The sequence below is a fragment of the Cydia splendana genome, chromosome 24, assembly GCF_910591565.1.
Source record: "Cydia splendana chromosome 24, ilCydSple1.2, whole genome shotgun sequence".
NCBI classification, from domain to species: Eukaryota; Metazoa; Arthropoda; class Insecta; order Lepidoptera; family Tortricidae; genus Cydia; species Cydia splendana.
The window spans coordinates 5982348-6000230 of NC_085983.1; the positions used below are offsets into that span (position 1 = coordinate 5982348).

At 36.0% G+C, this 17883-nt stretch overlaps 1 protein-coding gene across 1 annotated transcript in view; it reads right to left on the reverse strand.

Annotated features, from left to right (window-relative positions):
* Positions 1 to 1003: 1003 nt before the first annotated feature.
* Positions 1004 to 17883, reverse strand: part of LOC134802514 (titin-like) — a 40576-nt gene continuing 23696 nt past the window's right edge. Inside the window, exons 9-20 of the mRNA XM_063775193.1 lie at positions 15715 to 15880; positions 15060 to 15257; positions 14151 to 14281; positions 13762 to 13828; positions 13407 to 13684; positions 12675 to 12758; positions 11949 to 12050; positions 9611 to 9706; positions 8799 to 9028; positions 3473 to 3623; positions 1939 to 2064; positions 1004 to 1159 (exon numbers count right to left, since the gene is read on the reverse strand). Coding sequence (XP_063631263.1) covers positions 1118 to 1159; positions 1939 to 2064; positions 3473 to 3623; positions 8799 to 9028; positions 9611 to 9706; positions 11949 to 12050; positions 12675 to 12758; positions 13407 to 13684; positions 13762 to 13828; positions 14151 to 14281; positions 15060 to 15257; positions 15715 to 15880 — 1671 coding nt within the window. The 3' untranslated portion in view covers positions 1004 to 1117. The remainder of the gene's footprint in view (positions 1160 to 1938; positions 2065 to 3472; positions 3624 to 8798; positions 9029 to 9610; positions 9707 to 11948; positions 12051 to 12674; positions 12759 to 13406; positions 13685 to 13761; positions 13829 to 14150; positions 14282 to 15059; positions 15258 to 15714; positions 15881 to 17883) is intronic.

Below are 17883 nucleotides of genomic sequence, written 5' to 3' on the forward strand. Positions count from 1 at the left end.
TCGGGGCCGTGGGGTCGTTACACCACAAGCTGCCCTGCGGGCTTTTTTATATCATTATTATATTTTTTTTATATAATTCGACATTAAGAGACCATATACTTACATATAGTTGTAATTTATAAAATGGTTAATGTATTGTTATTATTTTTGCTTGTATGTAAATTCAATGTTGACGTATAAAAATGCCCTTGTGGCCTATTTGCTGAATAAATGTTGAAGAAGTTGAAGAACGGAAGTCATTCCTTATTTTTGTAATAAAAAAAATGTTCTGAAGGTGTTTTGTTTTTATTCACCCGTCGCTTAATAAGCTTGAATTTTGTATCGCTCTCACTTATAGATACGGCGCACCAAGGTCGAGGTGCAGTGCGGTAGTGTGTTACAGACTTTAGGGTTAGCAACACAACAAAATTGATTGTAATGGAGAGGTAAAGTCCAAGAAAAACACGTACACTTATTCTGACATCCAAAACAGATGGCGCTGTACTGCGCCATGTGTTATGCGGTCACTAAGTTGTCAAACGTCAACTTTTGAAAATCAGAGTTACTGCAAAAATCGCAATATGTATTGAGTAGTACAGCGTCATCTCGTTTACCTGTCAAATTTGAAGCACGAAATTGTCCTAGACTCCACACATCTTACTCAATCAAAGTATCTTTTCACATAACAATATGCTAATAAAGAATTTTTATTTATATACTTACTTCCTATTAAAACATAAACTCCACAAATAATACATACTTAGTATTTTTTTAAATAAAATGAGCCGAGAACGTTAAAAAGTTATCGATGTATCGATAAAACCTAGTAACAGTAAAAATCTTCTGGGCAGCACTAAAACCGCCATGTTTAGTTCCAAGATGACGTCACAGTGGCACGCATTATTCGTTGACGTTTCACTTCCATAGGTTTCATATTTCAGTGGTATTAGTACTATTATTATAGTAGTAATTGCCTTCCCAGGGTGGTAACAGAAAGATTCAACTACAAAAAGTAAAACAACTATTTTCTGAAGTTACAACAGTATATATATTTTAAATCGGCACAAGTACAAATTATTCAATGGAAGGGACAATACAAAACACAAAAAGATAGAGAAAGACAGTGAGTACAGAATGATTAGCGTCTCATGTCGGCAGAAGGGGTGACTGAGCGGCATTTCTGAAACATAAAAATAAAACACCTTAATTATGAGCAGACATCGTAAATTTTATAGCAATTTGGTGCAGCGGAGTGGTGTTAACGGAATTGGTATAGATAATTCCAACTGAAATGGTAAATTAAGGTTAATATTAACGTAATTAACGCTAATTAATCATTAGGGTTGAAATTGTTTATACCAATTCCGTTAACACCACTCCGCTGCCCCGAAAATGCTATAAAATTTAAGATGTCTGATTATGAGTCTCCTAAATTAACCATAGGTGCTTTTGACAATACAATGCTTTTGTGTAAGACCATTTTGTTTAACAATATTTTGATTTATGCATTGCAATGGTTTCGTATTAATGAATCTAATGATTTTGATTCTACATACCTATAGGCAAAATATAACTATTTAAACGTATAAATATTATTTAGACGTTAGATGCCGACTACAAAATAACTCGCGTTTTGGTAAGAAGACATGGTTTTGGTATGGAGTTACGACTCTTTCTTTACTTATATTACTCTATGGCAGTGCTGCTAGCGGCGCGTAACAACTAACAACTAGATTTGCACACGTGTGGTGACCTCGCGCTATTATAGTGGTAACACACTATCGCACCGCACCGCAACCTTGATGCGTCGCACCCATAAGTGAGAGCGAGGAAGAGATATCTGTTTCTCGCTCTCACTAATGGGTGCGACGCACCAAGGTCGCGGTGCGGTGCGATAGTGTGTTACCACTTTTACTAATCGCTGTGTAATGCGGTGTCTAGTCTGCGGTACGAGTATACCTCTTGGTATCGAGTCTCGGCGATGATGTATTGAAGCATCTTCACTCCTCGGAGTGGCTCCTTCTCCTCATCATGGATCATCTTGTACACTTCGGAGTCCTTCAGATACTCCAGCTTGCTGGGCAGCTTCGTATTAACAATGGTTATGTTTAATACGACTGTTTTTAAAATTGAAATTAACATGATCAATGATCATGATGTGCTTTTGTTTAACTAAGCAATGCGTTTATATAATAATATGTTTATTAGAGTTTCCGGTCGGTGCTACATCTATTGTCACTTGACAGTACTACTACTGCTACTTAGCAGTGCTGATAATTCCGTTACTCGATGCTAGATGTCGACTATGAAAATAATAGTCTTTTTGGTACCAAAATTAATGTATGGAGCGAGCAATCTATGTATTTTTTTCTCTATGTCAATAACATATAAGCCGCGAAATGCCACACTACAATGCATTAGTGGTGTTTGTAAAAATGATTTGTTGGAATTTTTGTTTTTGGTACAGTCAGCGTCATATAGTCGGTAACATCCAAAGTATTCAAATAGTTCGGTACACCATACAAAATATATGGTGTACCAAATTATTTGAATACTTTGGATGCTACCTACTATATGACGCTGACTGTATTTAATGGCTTTACAACTTTTACCCAAAAGTCGACTCGACAACTTGGTCTCTTTTTAGTGTAATATATTCATTGTGCTGTGATGCTAATAAATATATTAAAAAAATTAAAAGGAGAATTAAAGATCTTAACCATAGCTCTACGTTTCTCCTTTATTTATTTTTTTCCTACACCTATTTGATGTGTTTTTTCTGTAGTAAATGTATGATACCTATATGTAGTCAGCTTCAGCGATCACGGATCACGGGTGTTAGTAACTCCACGCGCTTCACTCCAGCTCGTCAACCGCGTGCTTTTCGCATTTTACATTGATTTTGTTTAATAATTTGTATGTTTTAGCATATTTTTTAAGCCCTACTTAATAGTGGATTATTTTATAATTACCGTAAAATGGGGTGAGTTAGGTGAAATTTGACTTTCAAACCTCGATAAAATTTCATTTTTACATGTGAAAACTGAATGGTGTATATAATAAGTGGTTCGGACGTTTGTTTTTTATTTTGGGTAGTTCCATTTCATAACTTTGACGATAAAGAGGAAAACCCACCTCACCCCGTAGTGCCGCGTATTTGGGGTGAGAGGGTTTTTCATACAAAGGCGATTTTGGAAGATTGTTGGATCGATTTTTTTTATTATGCTATAGCCCCATTTTAAATTGGAATACATTATTTTTGTAGCAGTAGCCTTAAAATCCCTTCTCAAACCTTCTCTCCCCATTCATAAGCCAACTCTCCCCGCGAAACCTACTCACCCCGTTTTACGGTACAGCATAGTGTGTGACGAGGTACTAGAACCAGTTTTTGACATACCTACAAGCGAATTGATTTTTAGCTGTGTTTGGTGTTTATTGAGTATAATGATTCTAATGCCCGTGATGTTTCTAGTAGTTATAAACAGTATGATACCTCTCTGTAGTCAGCTTCAGCGATGACGGGTGTCAGTAGCTCGACCCGCTTCACCGGCTCCTGCTCCATGCCGTGGATCAGCTTGTACACCTCCGAGTTCTTGAGGTGGTCCGTGGTGATTGGCGGCTTTTCGTACTTCATGAAGTTCACCCTGTATTAAGGTACTGTGTTAACACTTGTTAACTTTCGTTAACCACCAGGCGCTCTAGCATGAGTTGCGTTCTCGTGCGCGAGTCCATACTTAGGGCTCATTTAGATGGTGCGAAAAGAAATAAAGAACTTGAACTTGAACTTGAAAAAAAAAGTCGCATGCCAGTTTCATTACATAGCGGTTTTAGTCGCGTAAAACTTACGTTTATTTATGGCCTGACGTTTGGAATATATTGTTATTGTCTGCCTGTGACTACGAACGTAACGTCACGTTCGAAACGTCAGGCCATAAATAAACGTATGTTTTACGCGATTAAGTCCCGTGTTATTTATAAAAGTATTAGTGAAAATCGTGTCAGTTTAAATCAATAAATTGCGGTTTTAGAGCGGTCGGTTGAATTGGACGTAACCAACAGTCCGCAATGTAATAAAATCGCATGCGAGTTCACGCGCCGTCTAAATCAAAGTCGCGCTACAATAGATGTATAGAGTCGCGCGCGAGAGCGCAACTCATGCTAGTAGGTCAGGAGTAAGTATTACAGTGTCTTTTAGAATAAGAGAATAAGAATAATATTTATTTAAATATTAATTTTATGAGACTACTCTTTTGGCCCCAGCATGGTTTAAAACGGCCCTGACTACCGTACAGAAAGGAAACTTACTACAAAACCGAAGTTTGACAGCGGTTCAGGGTCGAATCATGCTGTCCCTTTCTAATATATGGCACTATCCCTTTCGGCTATTTAGGGTTGTCAAAAATCAAGCCATTATCTTATCTGAGGTCGTGCACGCAAAGGGACGTCAAGTTGTAACAACCCTAATAATTGCTCGGAGCAATGCTGAGCCGAACGGAGCCGAGTTTGCCCGAAACGAGGAGTTTCGCACCCCTGACTGTAATGCACATGTCTTATGGTTCGTGGAAACTGTACTAGATTTTTATAAAGTTCCACTTAGAATTTAGCCAATTTAGGTTAAGATGCAGTCCATAAAATGGAGCCTATAAAATGCATGGATTAGGAACTTTAGCCTTTAAATCACGTGAACGGTTGGAATGAAAATGCGATCGCTATTACGTTTAGGTGACAAACGAAAGCATAGAATAAGAAGACAAAAAACCTAGACACCCTTTACAATTATATTATGTGTTTGAGTTAAGGAAAAGGGTCTCTACTGTGATTCACTTTCCCAAAGATCTCATGCCAGTAGGTATAATAGGTACATGCCATGCGTTTAAAACAACAGAACGCAAAAACTCACTTCTATTATTTGCTCTAAAACCATTATCACAGTGTCGCGTAGGATATGGAAGTCTACCAAGTGGCAGTTCGATTCTCTGGAACGTTTGTAGTTTTAGAAGATTTTATATAAAATTTGCAATAATGATTAAATATTAAGCATTGTTTTGAAATGCTGTTACGTTAGGGAATTATTTTAGAACAACAGAGTCAAGGGGCAGATTATATAACATCACTCAAGTTCATTTTAAACATAGGCACATATTAAAAACAGTAGGTACTAGAAGATCATGGACAGAAAGTAGTTAAATAAGTTCAAAATGCAATAATTAGCATCGGTAGGAACATTAACCTTAAACCGATAAGTATCTAAGTAATCCTAAGGTAACTAAATAGCGGCGCGATTCTGGAAATGAATTAGAGATACTCTAGTTATGAAATAGTAAAGACATGTGACGTTCCACGGCAAAAGGTACCTCATGGTGGCTGGTGCTTACGCTATTATTAACGCCTCTCCAATATTCAGCCTGGGCAATGGTACCTTTTGCCGTGGAACGTCACATATCTTTACTATTTCATATCTAGTGAATCTCTAATTCGTTTCTCGAATCGCGCCGTAGGTCTGTTTCTTGCCCTTTAGGTAGGTAATTGAGTTTACCTAGAACCTTACCTATACTTCCTAATACCCCTCTGGACGTCGCCCCATGGCCATACTTTGTTCCAGTTCTCGATCTGCCGCACGCACACATGCAACAAACGCAAAAACCAACACTTAAACACACACACAGACATTAGTAGGTGCCCTAGTACATAATATATATGGGACACATTACTGGTGAGTTTTTTGCATTTATCAGAACACTTTTTTAATAATAAAGTGGGCCCAAAAGTAATATAGGTAGGTACTTTTGCATACCCACAGCGTAACTATAGTAGATCTAATTCTGGTGAACTTTTCGGATTAAGCTGGTGGAGTGAAAACGTTGAAAATATTTTTATTGTTTATATTACAGTACTAAAATTTCAGAAATTTCGTGGTTAGGTTACTTTCCAATGTCATATACGGTTGGTATTATTGGTCTTTTATATAATGTACTAGCGACCCGCCCCGGCTTCGCACGGGTTACACAAAACCTTAACAAATTATACACCTAAACCTTCCTCAAGAATCACTCTATTGTTCGGTGAAAACCACAAGAAAATCCGTTCAGTAGCTTTTGAGTTTATCACGAATATATACACAAACAGACAGACGCGGCGGGTGACTTTGCTTTATACTTTTTTAATTTTTTTTTACTTTATTCAAGGCATTTCATAATATATAAGAATTAAGATAAATATAATAGATAATATAATTGTTGATGGAGTCGCCATTGCCGAATACGGCAAGATTGATCTAATCTTTATAAGGTGTAGTAATTTTTGGTCTTGTACATATATCAGTCAGTGTAAGCATTAACAATTGGATTTGCTTCTAAATTAATTATTTGGAATTGATTTAAGGTGTCCCATATAATGTACCACATTATATTCAACTACATTAAACACAAATCAGTAAATTGTACGATTATCAATGAAACATATCCTGCAAAATATAACACAGAACAGTTAAGTATTACGAAATATTACAAATGTACAAAATATTACAAATGAATAATAAGCGAGTAACAGCCAAGTGACACCAAACGATTCACGTTACAACACAATTTACACAACAAGAACACAAGTGCACAACATATATTAAGAATTCTGAAGAGATGAAGGGCGTAATATAGTACTACTACAGATGTAGAGCATAATTGATGTCCATCGTATTTCTCGGAAACGTTCGTATTTGTCATGCTACTGCAGTCAACGTCAGTACTTTTTGTACCGAGACTGACTGAAATAGCAAGACACGTTCGAACGTTTCCGTGAAAATACGATGGAAAATAATTATTGCACTATACTGTACACAAATAATGAACATATAACGAGTGAAACCCTTATGAACGCCTATACACAAGTAAATACACAATATTCACATGTGGGATATACGTATTTAATACTTTGCCATGTTTACTTACACACAATAAACATTTAAACCTTGATTTTGCTTTTAGATTAACGAAATACGAACACGAAATAAAAATAAGTTGAGTAAGCATAATTCATATTTTAAACGCCACTCAAAGGAATAGAAGTAACTTTAATTACAATTATCAGTAAATATTTACAAATAAATGTAAAATTAAGCGGATAATTAACTTTTCGAACGCCATACCGAACACTTTTTTTAAATACTTTTTAAAATTGACGACCAGTAACTAAAGCCATAGCCGTGATTATGTTCCATTGTTTATTATGACATTCCAAAAACTAAACAAAAGTCATAAGGTAAGATGGGGTAAGACTATCACTTGTATGGAATCCTTATACTGTTTGTCTTGCCCCGAGCAAAATAAACTGTGTTAGTCTTACCCCACCTTATCTTACCTATTATATATATATATATATATATATATAAACATTATAAACTGTACATGAATAACGATAAAAGATCCTTGTGTCGCTAATGAACTCTACAAAGACCTTTAAAGCGATGTTAGCAGCTCTACATATAGTAATTAAAAAAGCATTTCTATCAACATATACCAAGCTATGTATAAAAGCGGAATTTTTAAAAAGCATAATGTAAATTATTCGTTAGTAAACAACGAAAGCTAAGTGTTATTTTGTAATTACTTACATTTCGAAACCTACCAGGTGTTATAGTCTGTTCGGAAAGAGAAGAGTCGTGGAATGTATGGGGCCCAATACATTCCACGACTCTTCTCTTTCCGCACAGACTCTATACTGTGTTACCCATTGACATATCTAATCCATATCGCATCTAGTCGTAATATTTGACGTATCTTAAAGTTCGAATCGAGCCGTGGTTAAGGACTCTTCACAAAGTTATTCTTCACAAAAGCACTATGTATATATTATGTAATTTTTACGCATTTCCTTAACAGTGCTTTCACTTAACTCTTTTGTATGAAAAACATTGGTCTGTTTTATTTTATACAGGATATTAAATAAAATTTATATGAATAATATTTAATTATACAAATAAGGAAAATATTAAACCGTGTTATTTTTATTTTGTTTTTTGTGCAACTAAAATTATAAATTTATTTAATTCAGTCTAATGGGTAACATCAATAAGATTAAAAACTAAAATTGAAAAAAATAACACTGTGTTTATGGGCAGTGTTAAATAACTTTGGGCAGTAAAAATACGTATCACCAATGCCAAGAATAAAGAAAATGATACAAAAAAAAAGAATAAAGAATATCTTTATTATAAATATAGAGCTGCTATATTATGGGTATGGGAATGACCAACCTCTCGTCGTATGGCAGATGAACGCTTTCGTATGTACTCCTATAAAAATGAAACACGTGAATAAAATAGAAAATGGCCACACAATCTATTACACAATAATGATCATTGCTTGTAAAATTGTAAAACATAAAAAAAAAACAAATAGGTATAGGTATAAAAAAAGAGTAGTAAGTCATCAAATTTTGTGTGACAGACCGTTAATATTCGTGCAATAGGTACATTTTTTATCCAATCAATGTTTGAAATGTTTTACTCGTACATAATGTGTTTATTTAAGTATTGATGAAACGATTTAAAATTAAATCTAATGACTGCAGAAAGAGCAAATAAGTCAATGGTCTCTGAAAATAAATATGATGAAATTCAGTTCCGATTAATTTTATAAATGATTCGAACCTAGTTTCTCTATTCTACAGAATGAAAATGCCTAAGACTAAAACAAATACTAATAATGTTGAAATAAGTTATGTTCTAATCTAAAGTTTTGTCCTGTTTAATTCATTGAGTGAAATTGCGTTTTACTAATTTACTATTCTATTTAATATAACTTAAAAACTAATAAAAACAATACCCCAGCGCTTTTCCTTGTATCAGCTCAGCCTGAGCAGTCAAAGTCTCGGCGATAAATGCGTCATTGTACGCATCTTTAGGCTTCCTCCATTTTCGGCCTCCGGGCAGCACCACCGGCCTCTCAGACGGCGTGAGAGGCCCAAAGACGGGCTTGGGCTTGCCGACGCGCGGCGTAGGCCTCTGCTTCAGCTGTCTGGCTTCCTGGTCTAGCTGGAGGTCCGCCATTAGTTCCTGTTTTGGGGTCAAGGTTGGGGGATTGCGGTTAAGAAATGTTTAGGTTTTGATATTAAATTTAAAGGATTTTTGCAGAATCAGTCAATGTCAATGTCAGAAGATCTCAATTAAGCTTTGTGTTCACTTATTCGTATGTGGCTATGTGCATAGCTAGTAGAAATTAATTTTATTCTTAAGTGTAGGGTACATGAGTGATATTTTTTTCTGTTTGTGTTCAACTACGTATAAAATTCCCTAGAAAATTTAGGTACTCGTATTGGGGAGATTTTATGGTCAATATGTATTATGAGACATCTTCGTGTAGATATGATAAAATTATTTTGTGAAAATTGTGGATAATCATTTGGTGCATAAGGCATATTATGAAACCTGCTGTTTTAGATCACTAGGAAAGTCAGAAATGATAAGAAATCTATTGAATGTAAAAACACTCCATGATAAATACCTAATGCATGATTTACTGAACTTTGATACCTAGTGTTTTTAACTAATCAAGTTTTGATTTATTTTCCACTATATGAACACTACACAATATCTCGTTGTCGAGACACGAGTCCACACTGTGCGACTGTTGCGAACCTGTTTGTCTTCCTTCTTAGGTCCGTTCGAAGATGTTAGCGATGGCCTTTGCTTCTGACTGGACTCTTGGTCACGCTGAGGTTGCGCCATTACTTTCTAGTTAATATTCAATATTTAATTAAGTTGTATTGTTGGTTTATTAAGGATATTGATGACCGATGGGTGAGATTGTGTCCAAATCAGATTGTCCTGTTTAGTTTATGTTTAATCCTGGCTTCTTTATTCAGTTTTTCTAAGGATAATGTTGGTAGCTGGCGGCCTAGAAGAAGGGCTATAGAATCGACTACATTTGACACTACCACATGTTTATTTTTAAATGAACTGTCTAAACTGTCTATCGTTTCTAGTGTTATAAGAACGATATTTACGAGTAGAGTTAGACCAAGAAAAGTCTTCAGAGATTTTGATAGCCCACGCAGTGCAAGTGTTAAAAAAAAAAACGAAATATACTTTATTCATGTAGGCCTAGCAACAAGCTCTTATGAATCGTAATTAATCTTAATCTAATTATCAGAGCAATTTATTGATGTTAATATTATTCCATAATAAAATTGGATTATTATACATATCAAATTTAACACTAAGAATTTCACAAAAGGATCGTCAAACATTAAAAAGATTGTATAAAACAATACTAGTCTAGAATTTCTAGAATAAAATCTAAATGTCAAAAAAAAGCATAAGTAACAAAAGAAGTAGATAGTATTACATCGGAATATCCATTTCCTCATCAATAATCAAATATACCTAATAAATAAATAATCATTTCGAATAACAATTAATCCCACGTTGTAATATCATTCATGTAGTTTTGTGTGGTATAATAAGCTTTAGAAATAAGTTTACGCTTTACATAATTCTTAAATTTATTAATAGATAATTCAGTAATATGGTTTGGAAGTTTATTATAAAATCTTACACAATTACCCATGAATGATTTTTTAATTTTATGGAGCCGAGTGAAGGGCACTGCGAGCTTATGTTTATTTCTAGTATTAATATTATAAATTTCACAATTTTTCCTAAAATTTACAATATTTTTAGGTACATTCAGAATATTCTCATAAATGTATTGACAGTGCACTGTCATTATGTCAATTTCCTTAAATTTATCTCTAAGTGAGTCTCTATGGTTCATTTTGTATATTGCTCGAATAGCCCTCTTCTGCAGAACAAAAATGGTATTTATCTCTGAAGCACCGCCCCACAGTAAAATACCATATGCCATAATGCTATGGAAGTAACTAAAATATACTAATCGAGCTGTTTTCACATCAGTTAACTGACGGATTTTGCTCACTGCAAAAGCTGCAGAGCTCAGTCTATTCGAAAGAGTAGCAATATGGGGACCCCACTGGAGTTTAGAATCTAAAGTTATACCAAGAAAAACTGTACTATCAACTAATTCCAATTCCTCATCCTTCACAATGACACTTGTTTGCACATGCCTTACGTTACTACTAGTGACAAACTTAATACATTTAGTCTTTTTCTCATTTAACAATAAATTATTAACATTGAACCAATTTACTACTTTTGAAATAGCATTGTTTACATCATTGTAAGCTTGTTGCTGTCGTTGGACTTTGAAAATAAGTGAGGTGTCGTCTGCAAACAATACTATATCATGGTGGGTCTTAACAAGGAATGGCAAGTCATTTATGTAGATAAGGAACAGGAAAGGCCCCAATATTGACCCCTGTGGTACACCCATAGAGACCAATGACCCAGGTGATCGCTGTCCATTCACATCGACCCTTTGTATTCTACCATTTAAGTAGGACTTAAGTAAATTCAGTGCCGATCCTCTAACTCTACGGAGGTCAAAATCAGGAAACTTCATTATTACGGTAATGAAGTTTCCTGATTAATGTTTCATGACAAACACAGTCGAAGGCCTTAGATAAATCACAGAAGACACCTAAAGCATCTCGTGACTCCTCGTTAAAATGTCGTACTAAATGAGAAAGAACTAATTTTTCAAAAATCTTGCTAAATGTTAGTAGCACAGATATCGGTCTAAAGTTAGTGGGGTCAGAGCTGCTACCAGATTTTAATAAAGGAATTACTTTACTATGTTTCATTAGATCAGGAAACTCGCCGCAATCAACACTGTTGTTAAATATAACTACCAAGTCAGTTATTTTAAACATCAAACTTCTATGAACATTTGACGTTTAAATAACACTTGCAGTGAGTGGGTGACTCGCTGGTCGCTGGTCTAACTCTATGTATATGTGTTTCAAACTGTGTCTTCAAGTTGAAGAAAACTAAAGTTTCTCTTTTCCTTTCAAAGATAATATGAGAATTTGTAATTTTGTATACGTGAATGTCGAACCTCTTTCCCGTCAGGTTTAGGTCCGTCTGAGGCTGAAGTCAGCGATAGCCTCTGTCTCATGTGTTTGGGCTCTTTATCCAGCAGAAGACTCCCCAAGAGTTCCTGTCATACGTTAAATTTAGGAAGCTTGATGAAGAAAATAAGAATACTTTAGGTATCTAAAATGACTGTTTTTGTTCAAAATTCTGAAATGGGTAGATTGTTTTTAAAATCAGAAATTGTGGTTGAAATAGTCTTGAAAAAAAAAGAAGTTAATCAGTTTTCCGTTATATTAACTTGAGTAAAAAATATAGTTTCAAGTCTTGTGAAGTTAAAAAAAAAATTAATATTCTGTATTCGTAATATGAATGATTACTCCGATACAAACATTCAATGAATTTAGCAAAATACGAAAAGTTGTTAAATAAAATACGTAGACAGTGAAGTACAAAGCATTACAAAAGCCGAACAATAATGATCTAGAAACTAAAAAGCGTAATAGCTAATACAGCGCGATATTCAGCAAACATTATAAGTTATAACTAATAAGCCGTAAAAACAAAATTCTTACATGTCACACAAATAGTAAGTATATTAGATGTCACGTCAACCCCGCGAAAATGTCAAATGACCAAATGAGTAACTTAATGTTCCATGTTTATTTCTTATTGAAAATTGAATGCAGTAGTGTGACAAGTGAGCCCTCACATACACTAGCACTATCGAATCGACACACATATGACTCACATTAATAAACCTAAGAGCTATCTCGTGGGGTGTCTCCTGAAGCATCTCTTCATACTCTTGGTCAAGCAGTTCGTTCGTTAATTCCTGTTATTGCACAGTTTTTCATTATTTCTTATTCCTTAAATCATCAACCATCATTGAAAACATGTTCATCTTTCTAGCCTCATATCATATCACGCGTTAGGCTACCGGCTTTCTAAAACATCCTGATATATTGAAGCTAGGCCCAAATCGAATACCGCCTCTTCCAAACTATCGAAAAACTTATTTCTGTATAAAGAGAAATTACAGTGTTGTTGAAAATGTTATGATAAAAGTGTGTAAACATCAGATTGGTGTAGAAAATAAAAGTGTATTGCCAGTACGCTAAGAAGGGGATGAAATACATAAAATTTTTCGGCTAATTGGATTGGAATTGTAACCAAAAAAATTTTTGTTTATACTAGGGAAATGAGGATTGTTTCGGAACCTGTTTTCCGTTATCATTCAACAGATGTCTGAAATGAAAACCGTGAGGAACCTTAGGTTACTAATGTTGCTATCATATCACGTATTTAAATTGTTATTGCTGAACCGACTTCCAAGTCACCTGTGGACAGAACTATTTCATATCTGCACTACTCATGACAGAATTCTGGTATTTTTAATGGTCCTCATTTTACATAATTTGAATATTATACTGTAATATTTTCAGTTGGAGCTTCATGAAACATATATTTAAGCTAGACATACCTTCTTCTGCTTCTCGATTCTTCTCTGCTCGTCCAAGATCTCCTGCTCTTCCCTCTTCATCTTCTCCATTTCCTCGGCGCTCCTGGTCATCTGCACCTTTTTGACCTCCTCCATCTTCGTTTGTTTGGTCTCTTCCATTTTCATTTGCTTGACCTCTACCACCGTCTTCGTTTCTTTCACCTCTTCCTTAATTCCATTTTCAACGACTTCTTCAATTTGAGTCTCGTCTTTTTCTTCTGTTACGTCTTCGATTATAGTTTCAGAGGTTTCATTGGAATCTGAAAATTAGGTATATTAAGCTTTACAAAATTTGCTGTAAGAAGAGTAAAAATGTCACCATAATTTATTTACTGACCTTCGATCATTTCTGACGATTCGATCGCCATCTGTTCTTGTGTTACTTTGGGGCGAGACTGCGCTTCCTGTAAACCAGATATAGAATAAACATCTAGACCAGACTCTCTTTTATCTTCGGTTTCGCACCGCAGTGGCGTCTTCCCATTCTTACAAAAAATATCGTTTTACCATATCTAGGTATTAACTGTCTTTTTTCTGCACACTGTTTTATCTTTATGTGTAATTCTGTTAATTATCACCCAATTTGCCCCTGTTCAAATCGTGTGCTGTGATCTAATAAAATTGACGTGTCTTCAGGACATATTGATCATTGGCCATTTGAATTCGTAAGTTATTTGGTCCTTCGAACCGGATATTTAAAAAAACATCTAAACATTTTCAATATACCTGCTGCGTAATCTGGCAAAGCTGGCGGGTCACCAGCTCCAGGGTCTGCTGGATGACGCCGGGCAGCTGCGCCAGCGCCGCCAGCTGCGCGCGCATCTGGGCCAGCTGCTGCTCCAGCGGTGCGTTGGGGTCTAAAGATAAAAATGGGCGAGGTTACATCAGCAGTTTTCCAAAGACTTAACCACTATTTTTATCCTCCTAAGTCCCTGCGTACAATTTCTTGTACATATTCCAAAATCTATTTTGAACTTTTATTGTGTAACTAAGGGTTCCAATTTCAAAAACAAAACAATTGCTTCTGGGTCTCAGGAGGATAAATTCTTTATACTAAAATTAGTCTTATTTTTTGGCCATTTGTAACAGGATCGACCCAAACTAATAGTCCCTGGTGTACACTCAATACAATGTAAATGATGATGATGAAATATCCTTTTGCAGAGTCCACACAAAGTTATTTCCGGTACTTATTCAAAATAGAGGCATTTTATGACACTGCACTGTTAACCATTTAAACACCCCGCCTATCGCTGGCGCGTCATCTTGAACCTTATCGCAATGTTCGAAGGTTGATATTGGGCTGTGGCCGCGCGCGTTTTTGACGTCTTTAGCGGTCAAGGGGTTAATGTTAATATTACAATGAGATAATACTAAAACTTCATTGCCAAAGCACATTAACGCAGCAGTGTCTGATTCAGTATCATTCAGAAATAAGGGTCTACATAATATGCTTCTCTGTTTGGCCTAAAGGTTGACTGGTAGAGAATGCCGTGTAGCATTAAGTCCGCCTTTTGTCACTGTATATTTTTTACTGTGCAATAGATAGAGTTTAAATAAATAAATAGCGCCATAATCCATAATAGTGAAATGGCACAATGAAGAATTTAATTTACATAATACTTTGCCACTCACCAACCATCCCCTCTACATTCTTCATCAGCTGTTCCGCTATCCTGTTCTCCATCTCGCTCTCGCTGTTGCTGGTCTCCTCTACAACCGGCTCTTCCTTCTTAGTCTCTTCTACTTCTTCAACTTCTGTCTCTTTTGGAGCTTCCCGCTCTGCTTCTGGTGCTGGTTCCTCTATTGGCTTTTCAGGGGGTAATTCGATTCCTAAAAGATTTATGAGCCGTTTTTATTAAATATCGCTTATAATTTGAGTCTCGCTTTCTTTCTGCCCTTCTGAATCTACTTAAGCATTTGCCAGGTTGCGCCCTAAAGGTGCGTTTGTACGAAATGTAGTTTTAGTTTGCCATGAATAAACGAAAAAAAAAACCGGACAAGTGCGAGCCGGACTCACCCTCCGAGGGTTCTGTACGTTTTAGTATTTATTGTTATAGCGGCAACAGAAATACATCATCTGTGAAAATTTTGACCGTCTAGCTTCTATCAGGCTATCAGGCTTCATGAGAGGCTAACAGCCTGGTGACAGACGGACGGACGGACGGACGGACGGCCGTATGGCCGGACGGACAGACGGACAGACGTAGTAATTGGGTCCCGTTGGAAACGCGGAACCCTGAAAATGAAATTATTCTAATCGAACATAAGCTCCGCAAGCAAAATTTACCTGTCTCCTCCAAATCCGGGACAGCGGTCTCCGGCAGATTATCAATAGCCTCCAGAAACACCGGCTTCTCCTCGGGTATCAAGATGGGGGGTTCAGCCTCCACTGGGGGAGGGGGTGGCTCGTTGACCGCTCGCTCTTCCCACGGCAGCGGGCCCGTGTTGAAGTCCTGAGTGGGTGTGGGGGTGATGGTTTACAATTGTAATGGTATTGAAATGCTGATGTGATTATTTAAGCAGCGGCGTATTTTAGTGGAGAATGAGTGACCGTTTTGAGTGATACGATAAGTCTTGCCAAGTGCTACGTCAAGAATGGCGGTCTTAGGTATATGCATTGTCACTGCCAAGTCAATGAAAACTTAGCGTGGTTGGAGTCTGTGTTATGACTTTGGAAGACACGTAAAGGTATGGTGACACTTGTAGTCTCTAAGTAGCATTATGGAATTGTAAACAACGAAATTGCCTACTCATTTTAGAATCATATCATACAGCGGTAACAAAAACAAAAGAATATACATATTATATTCAAATATCTTGAAATTCTGTAACACAACCGATGTGTCTTATTTTTCGTGAGAAAGCTTAAATTGAAGCTGTGAAGTTACTTCACGCTGAATTATTTGTATACAGTTGAAAATACAATTAAAATTAATGTTAATGGTACAAGTACGAGTACTTACTTTTGGTTAACAAATCTGGAAACTAAACTAATGGGTCGAAAATGCAGAATGCGGATATGCAGGCGAAATCAAGATGGAAAAATAAGATAAAGGTGACATTCGGATGGCGACTGCAACAACGTTAGTGTTGCAGCGTTGACGTAGGCGAGATCACTATCCGAATGTAACCTTAAAGGTTGTAAGGAGGTTGACACACGCTAGAACGGCCCGAGTCCCGAGTACGGTAATGTATTCCTGTCACTCTTCCATATAAGTGTGATAAAGACATTAAAACATTGGCATCTTTAGGCCCCTTGGGCCGTTTTAACGTGAGTCATCTTACATAATAATCCTTTCCTATAGCAACGTCATAGCGTTATTGGTATAATGGATGCGACATATTTCGAGTGCAACTCATTTTCTCTTTTAAAATAAAGTCGTCAACCAAAACAATTGATAGTTGCAAGTACCATACCTATATCTATCGCTTGCCCAGTGCATCCAGTACAATTCAAGGATACGTAGAAACTTAGGCCATACTAGGGGTACCTAAGGACCGTAGGCAACATACACAAAGGCATTTGATGGCCAAACCTACAGAAGCAAAAGAGGTAGATTCATCTTATTTCTCTGGATATCTTTGTCGAAGTTTGGCCATCATAACCGTGTAGGTACAGTAGCCATCAGATATATCGGAGCGGCCAAGGTGTTCACAATATCTGAACACGCACTCTAACACCTTGACAATAGAGGCGTGCTCAGATATTTGTGAGCGCCTTGACCGCTCCGATATATCTGATAGCGACTGTACAATGAAGCCGTTTTGACCTTTGCTTTGGTGTGTAATCAATAGTTATATAATTTCAATTTAATTATATTTATAGTAAGATTTTACTTATTTTATTATTGATTATGCTCTATTTTTACCAATTATACAGGGTGTCCCTAGCCATTGGACAAAGCCGAAATGTACATATGCATTAGGGTATTTAGAACCAGTATACAAAGTATCATAACAATCGGTGTAGCGGTTACGAATAAATTAACAAATTACGATTTTTTTACTTTGGAGCAGCCTGTATGTGTTAGTAGCTCCTGAGGTAATAAATTGTATGAAACCTTCTTCGACCGTTTTGATTATCTTTTTTATAATATTCTGAATTTTAACAAAATGTCATCATTGCCGTACATTTTCAAACAAATTGTCAAAAGCACTGCCAATGATTAATACAGTATGTTTCTTTTTGTTGTAGATTATTGGAAATAACTTTTGTTTGATAATTTATTTTTTTATCTTTTGTGTTGAGAAGTAACCCTACGTGGGATTTCAGTATTTGTCCACTGGCTAAGGTCACCCTGTATATTTTTTTGGTATTTGTATATTATTTAAAAAGTGTTTTTCATAAAACGATCTAAGGTTTACAAAAATTAAATAAAAACACTAATAAAATATGATTTAAAATAAATAAATAAATATTATAGGACATTCTTACACAGATTGACTAAGTACCACG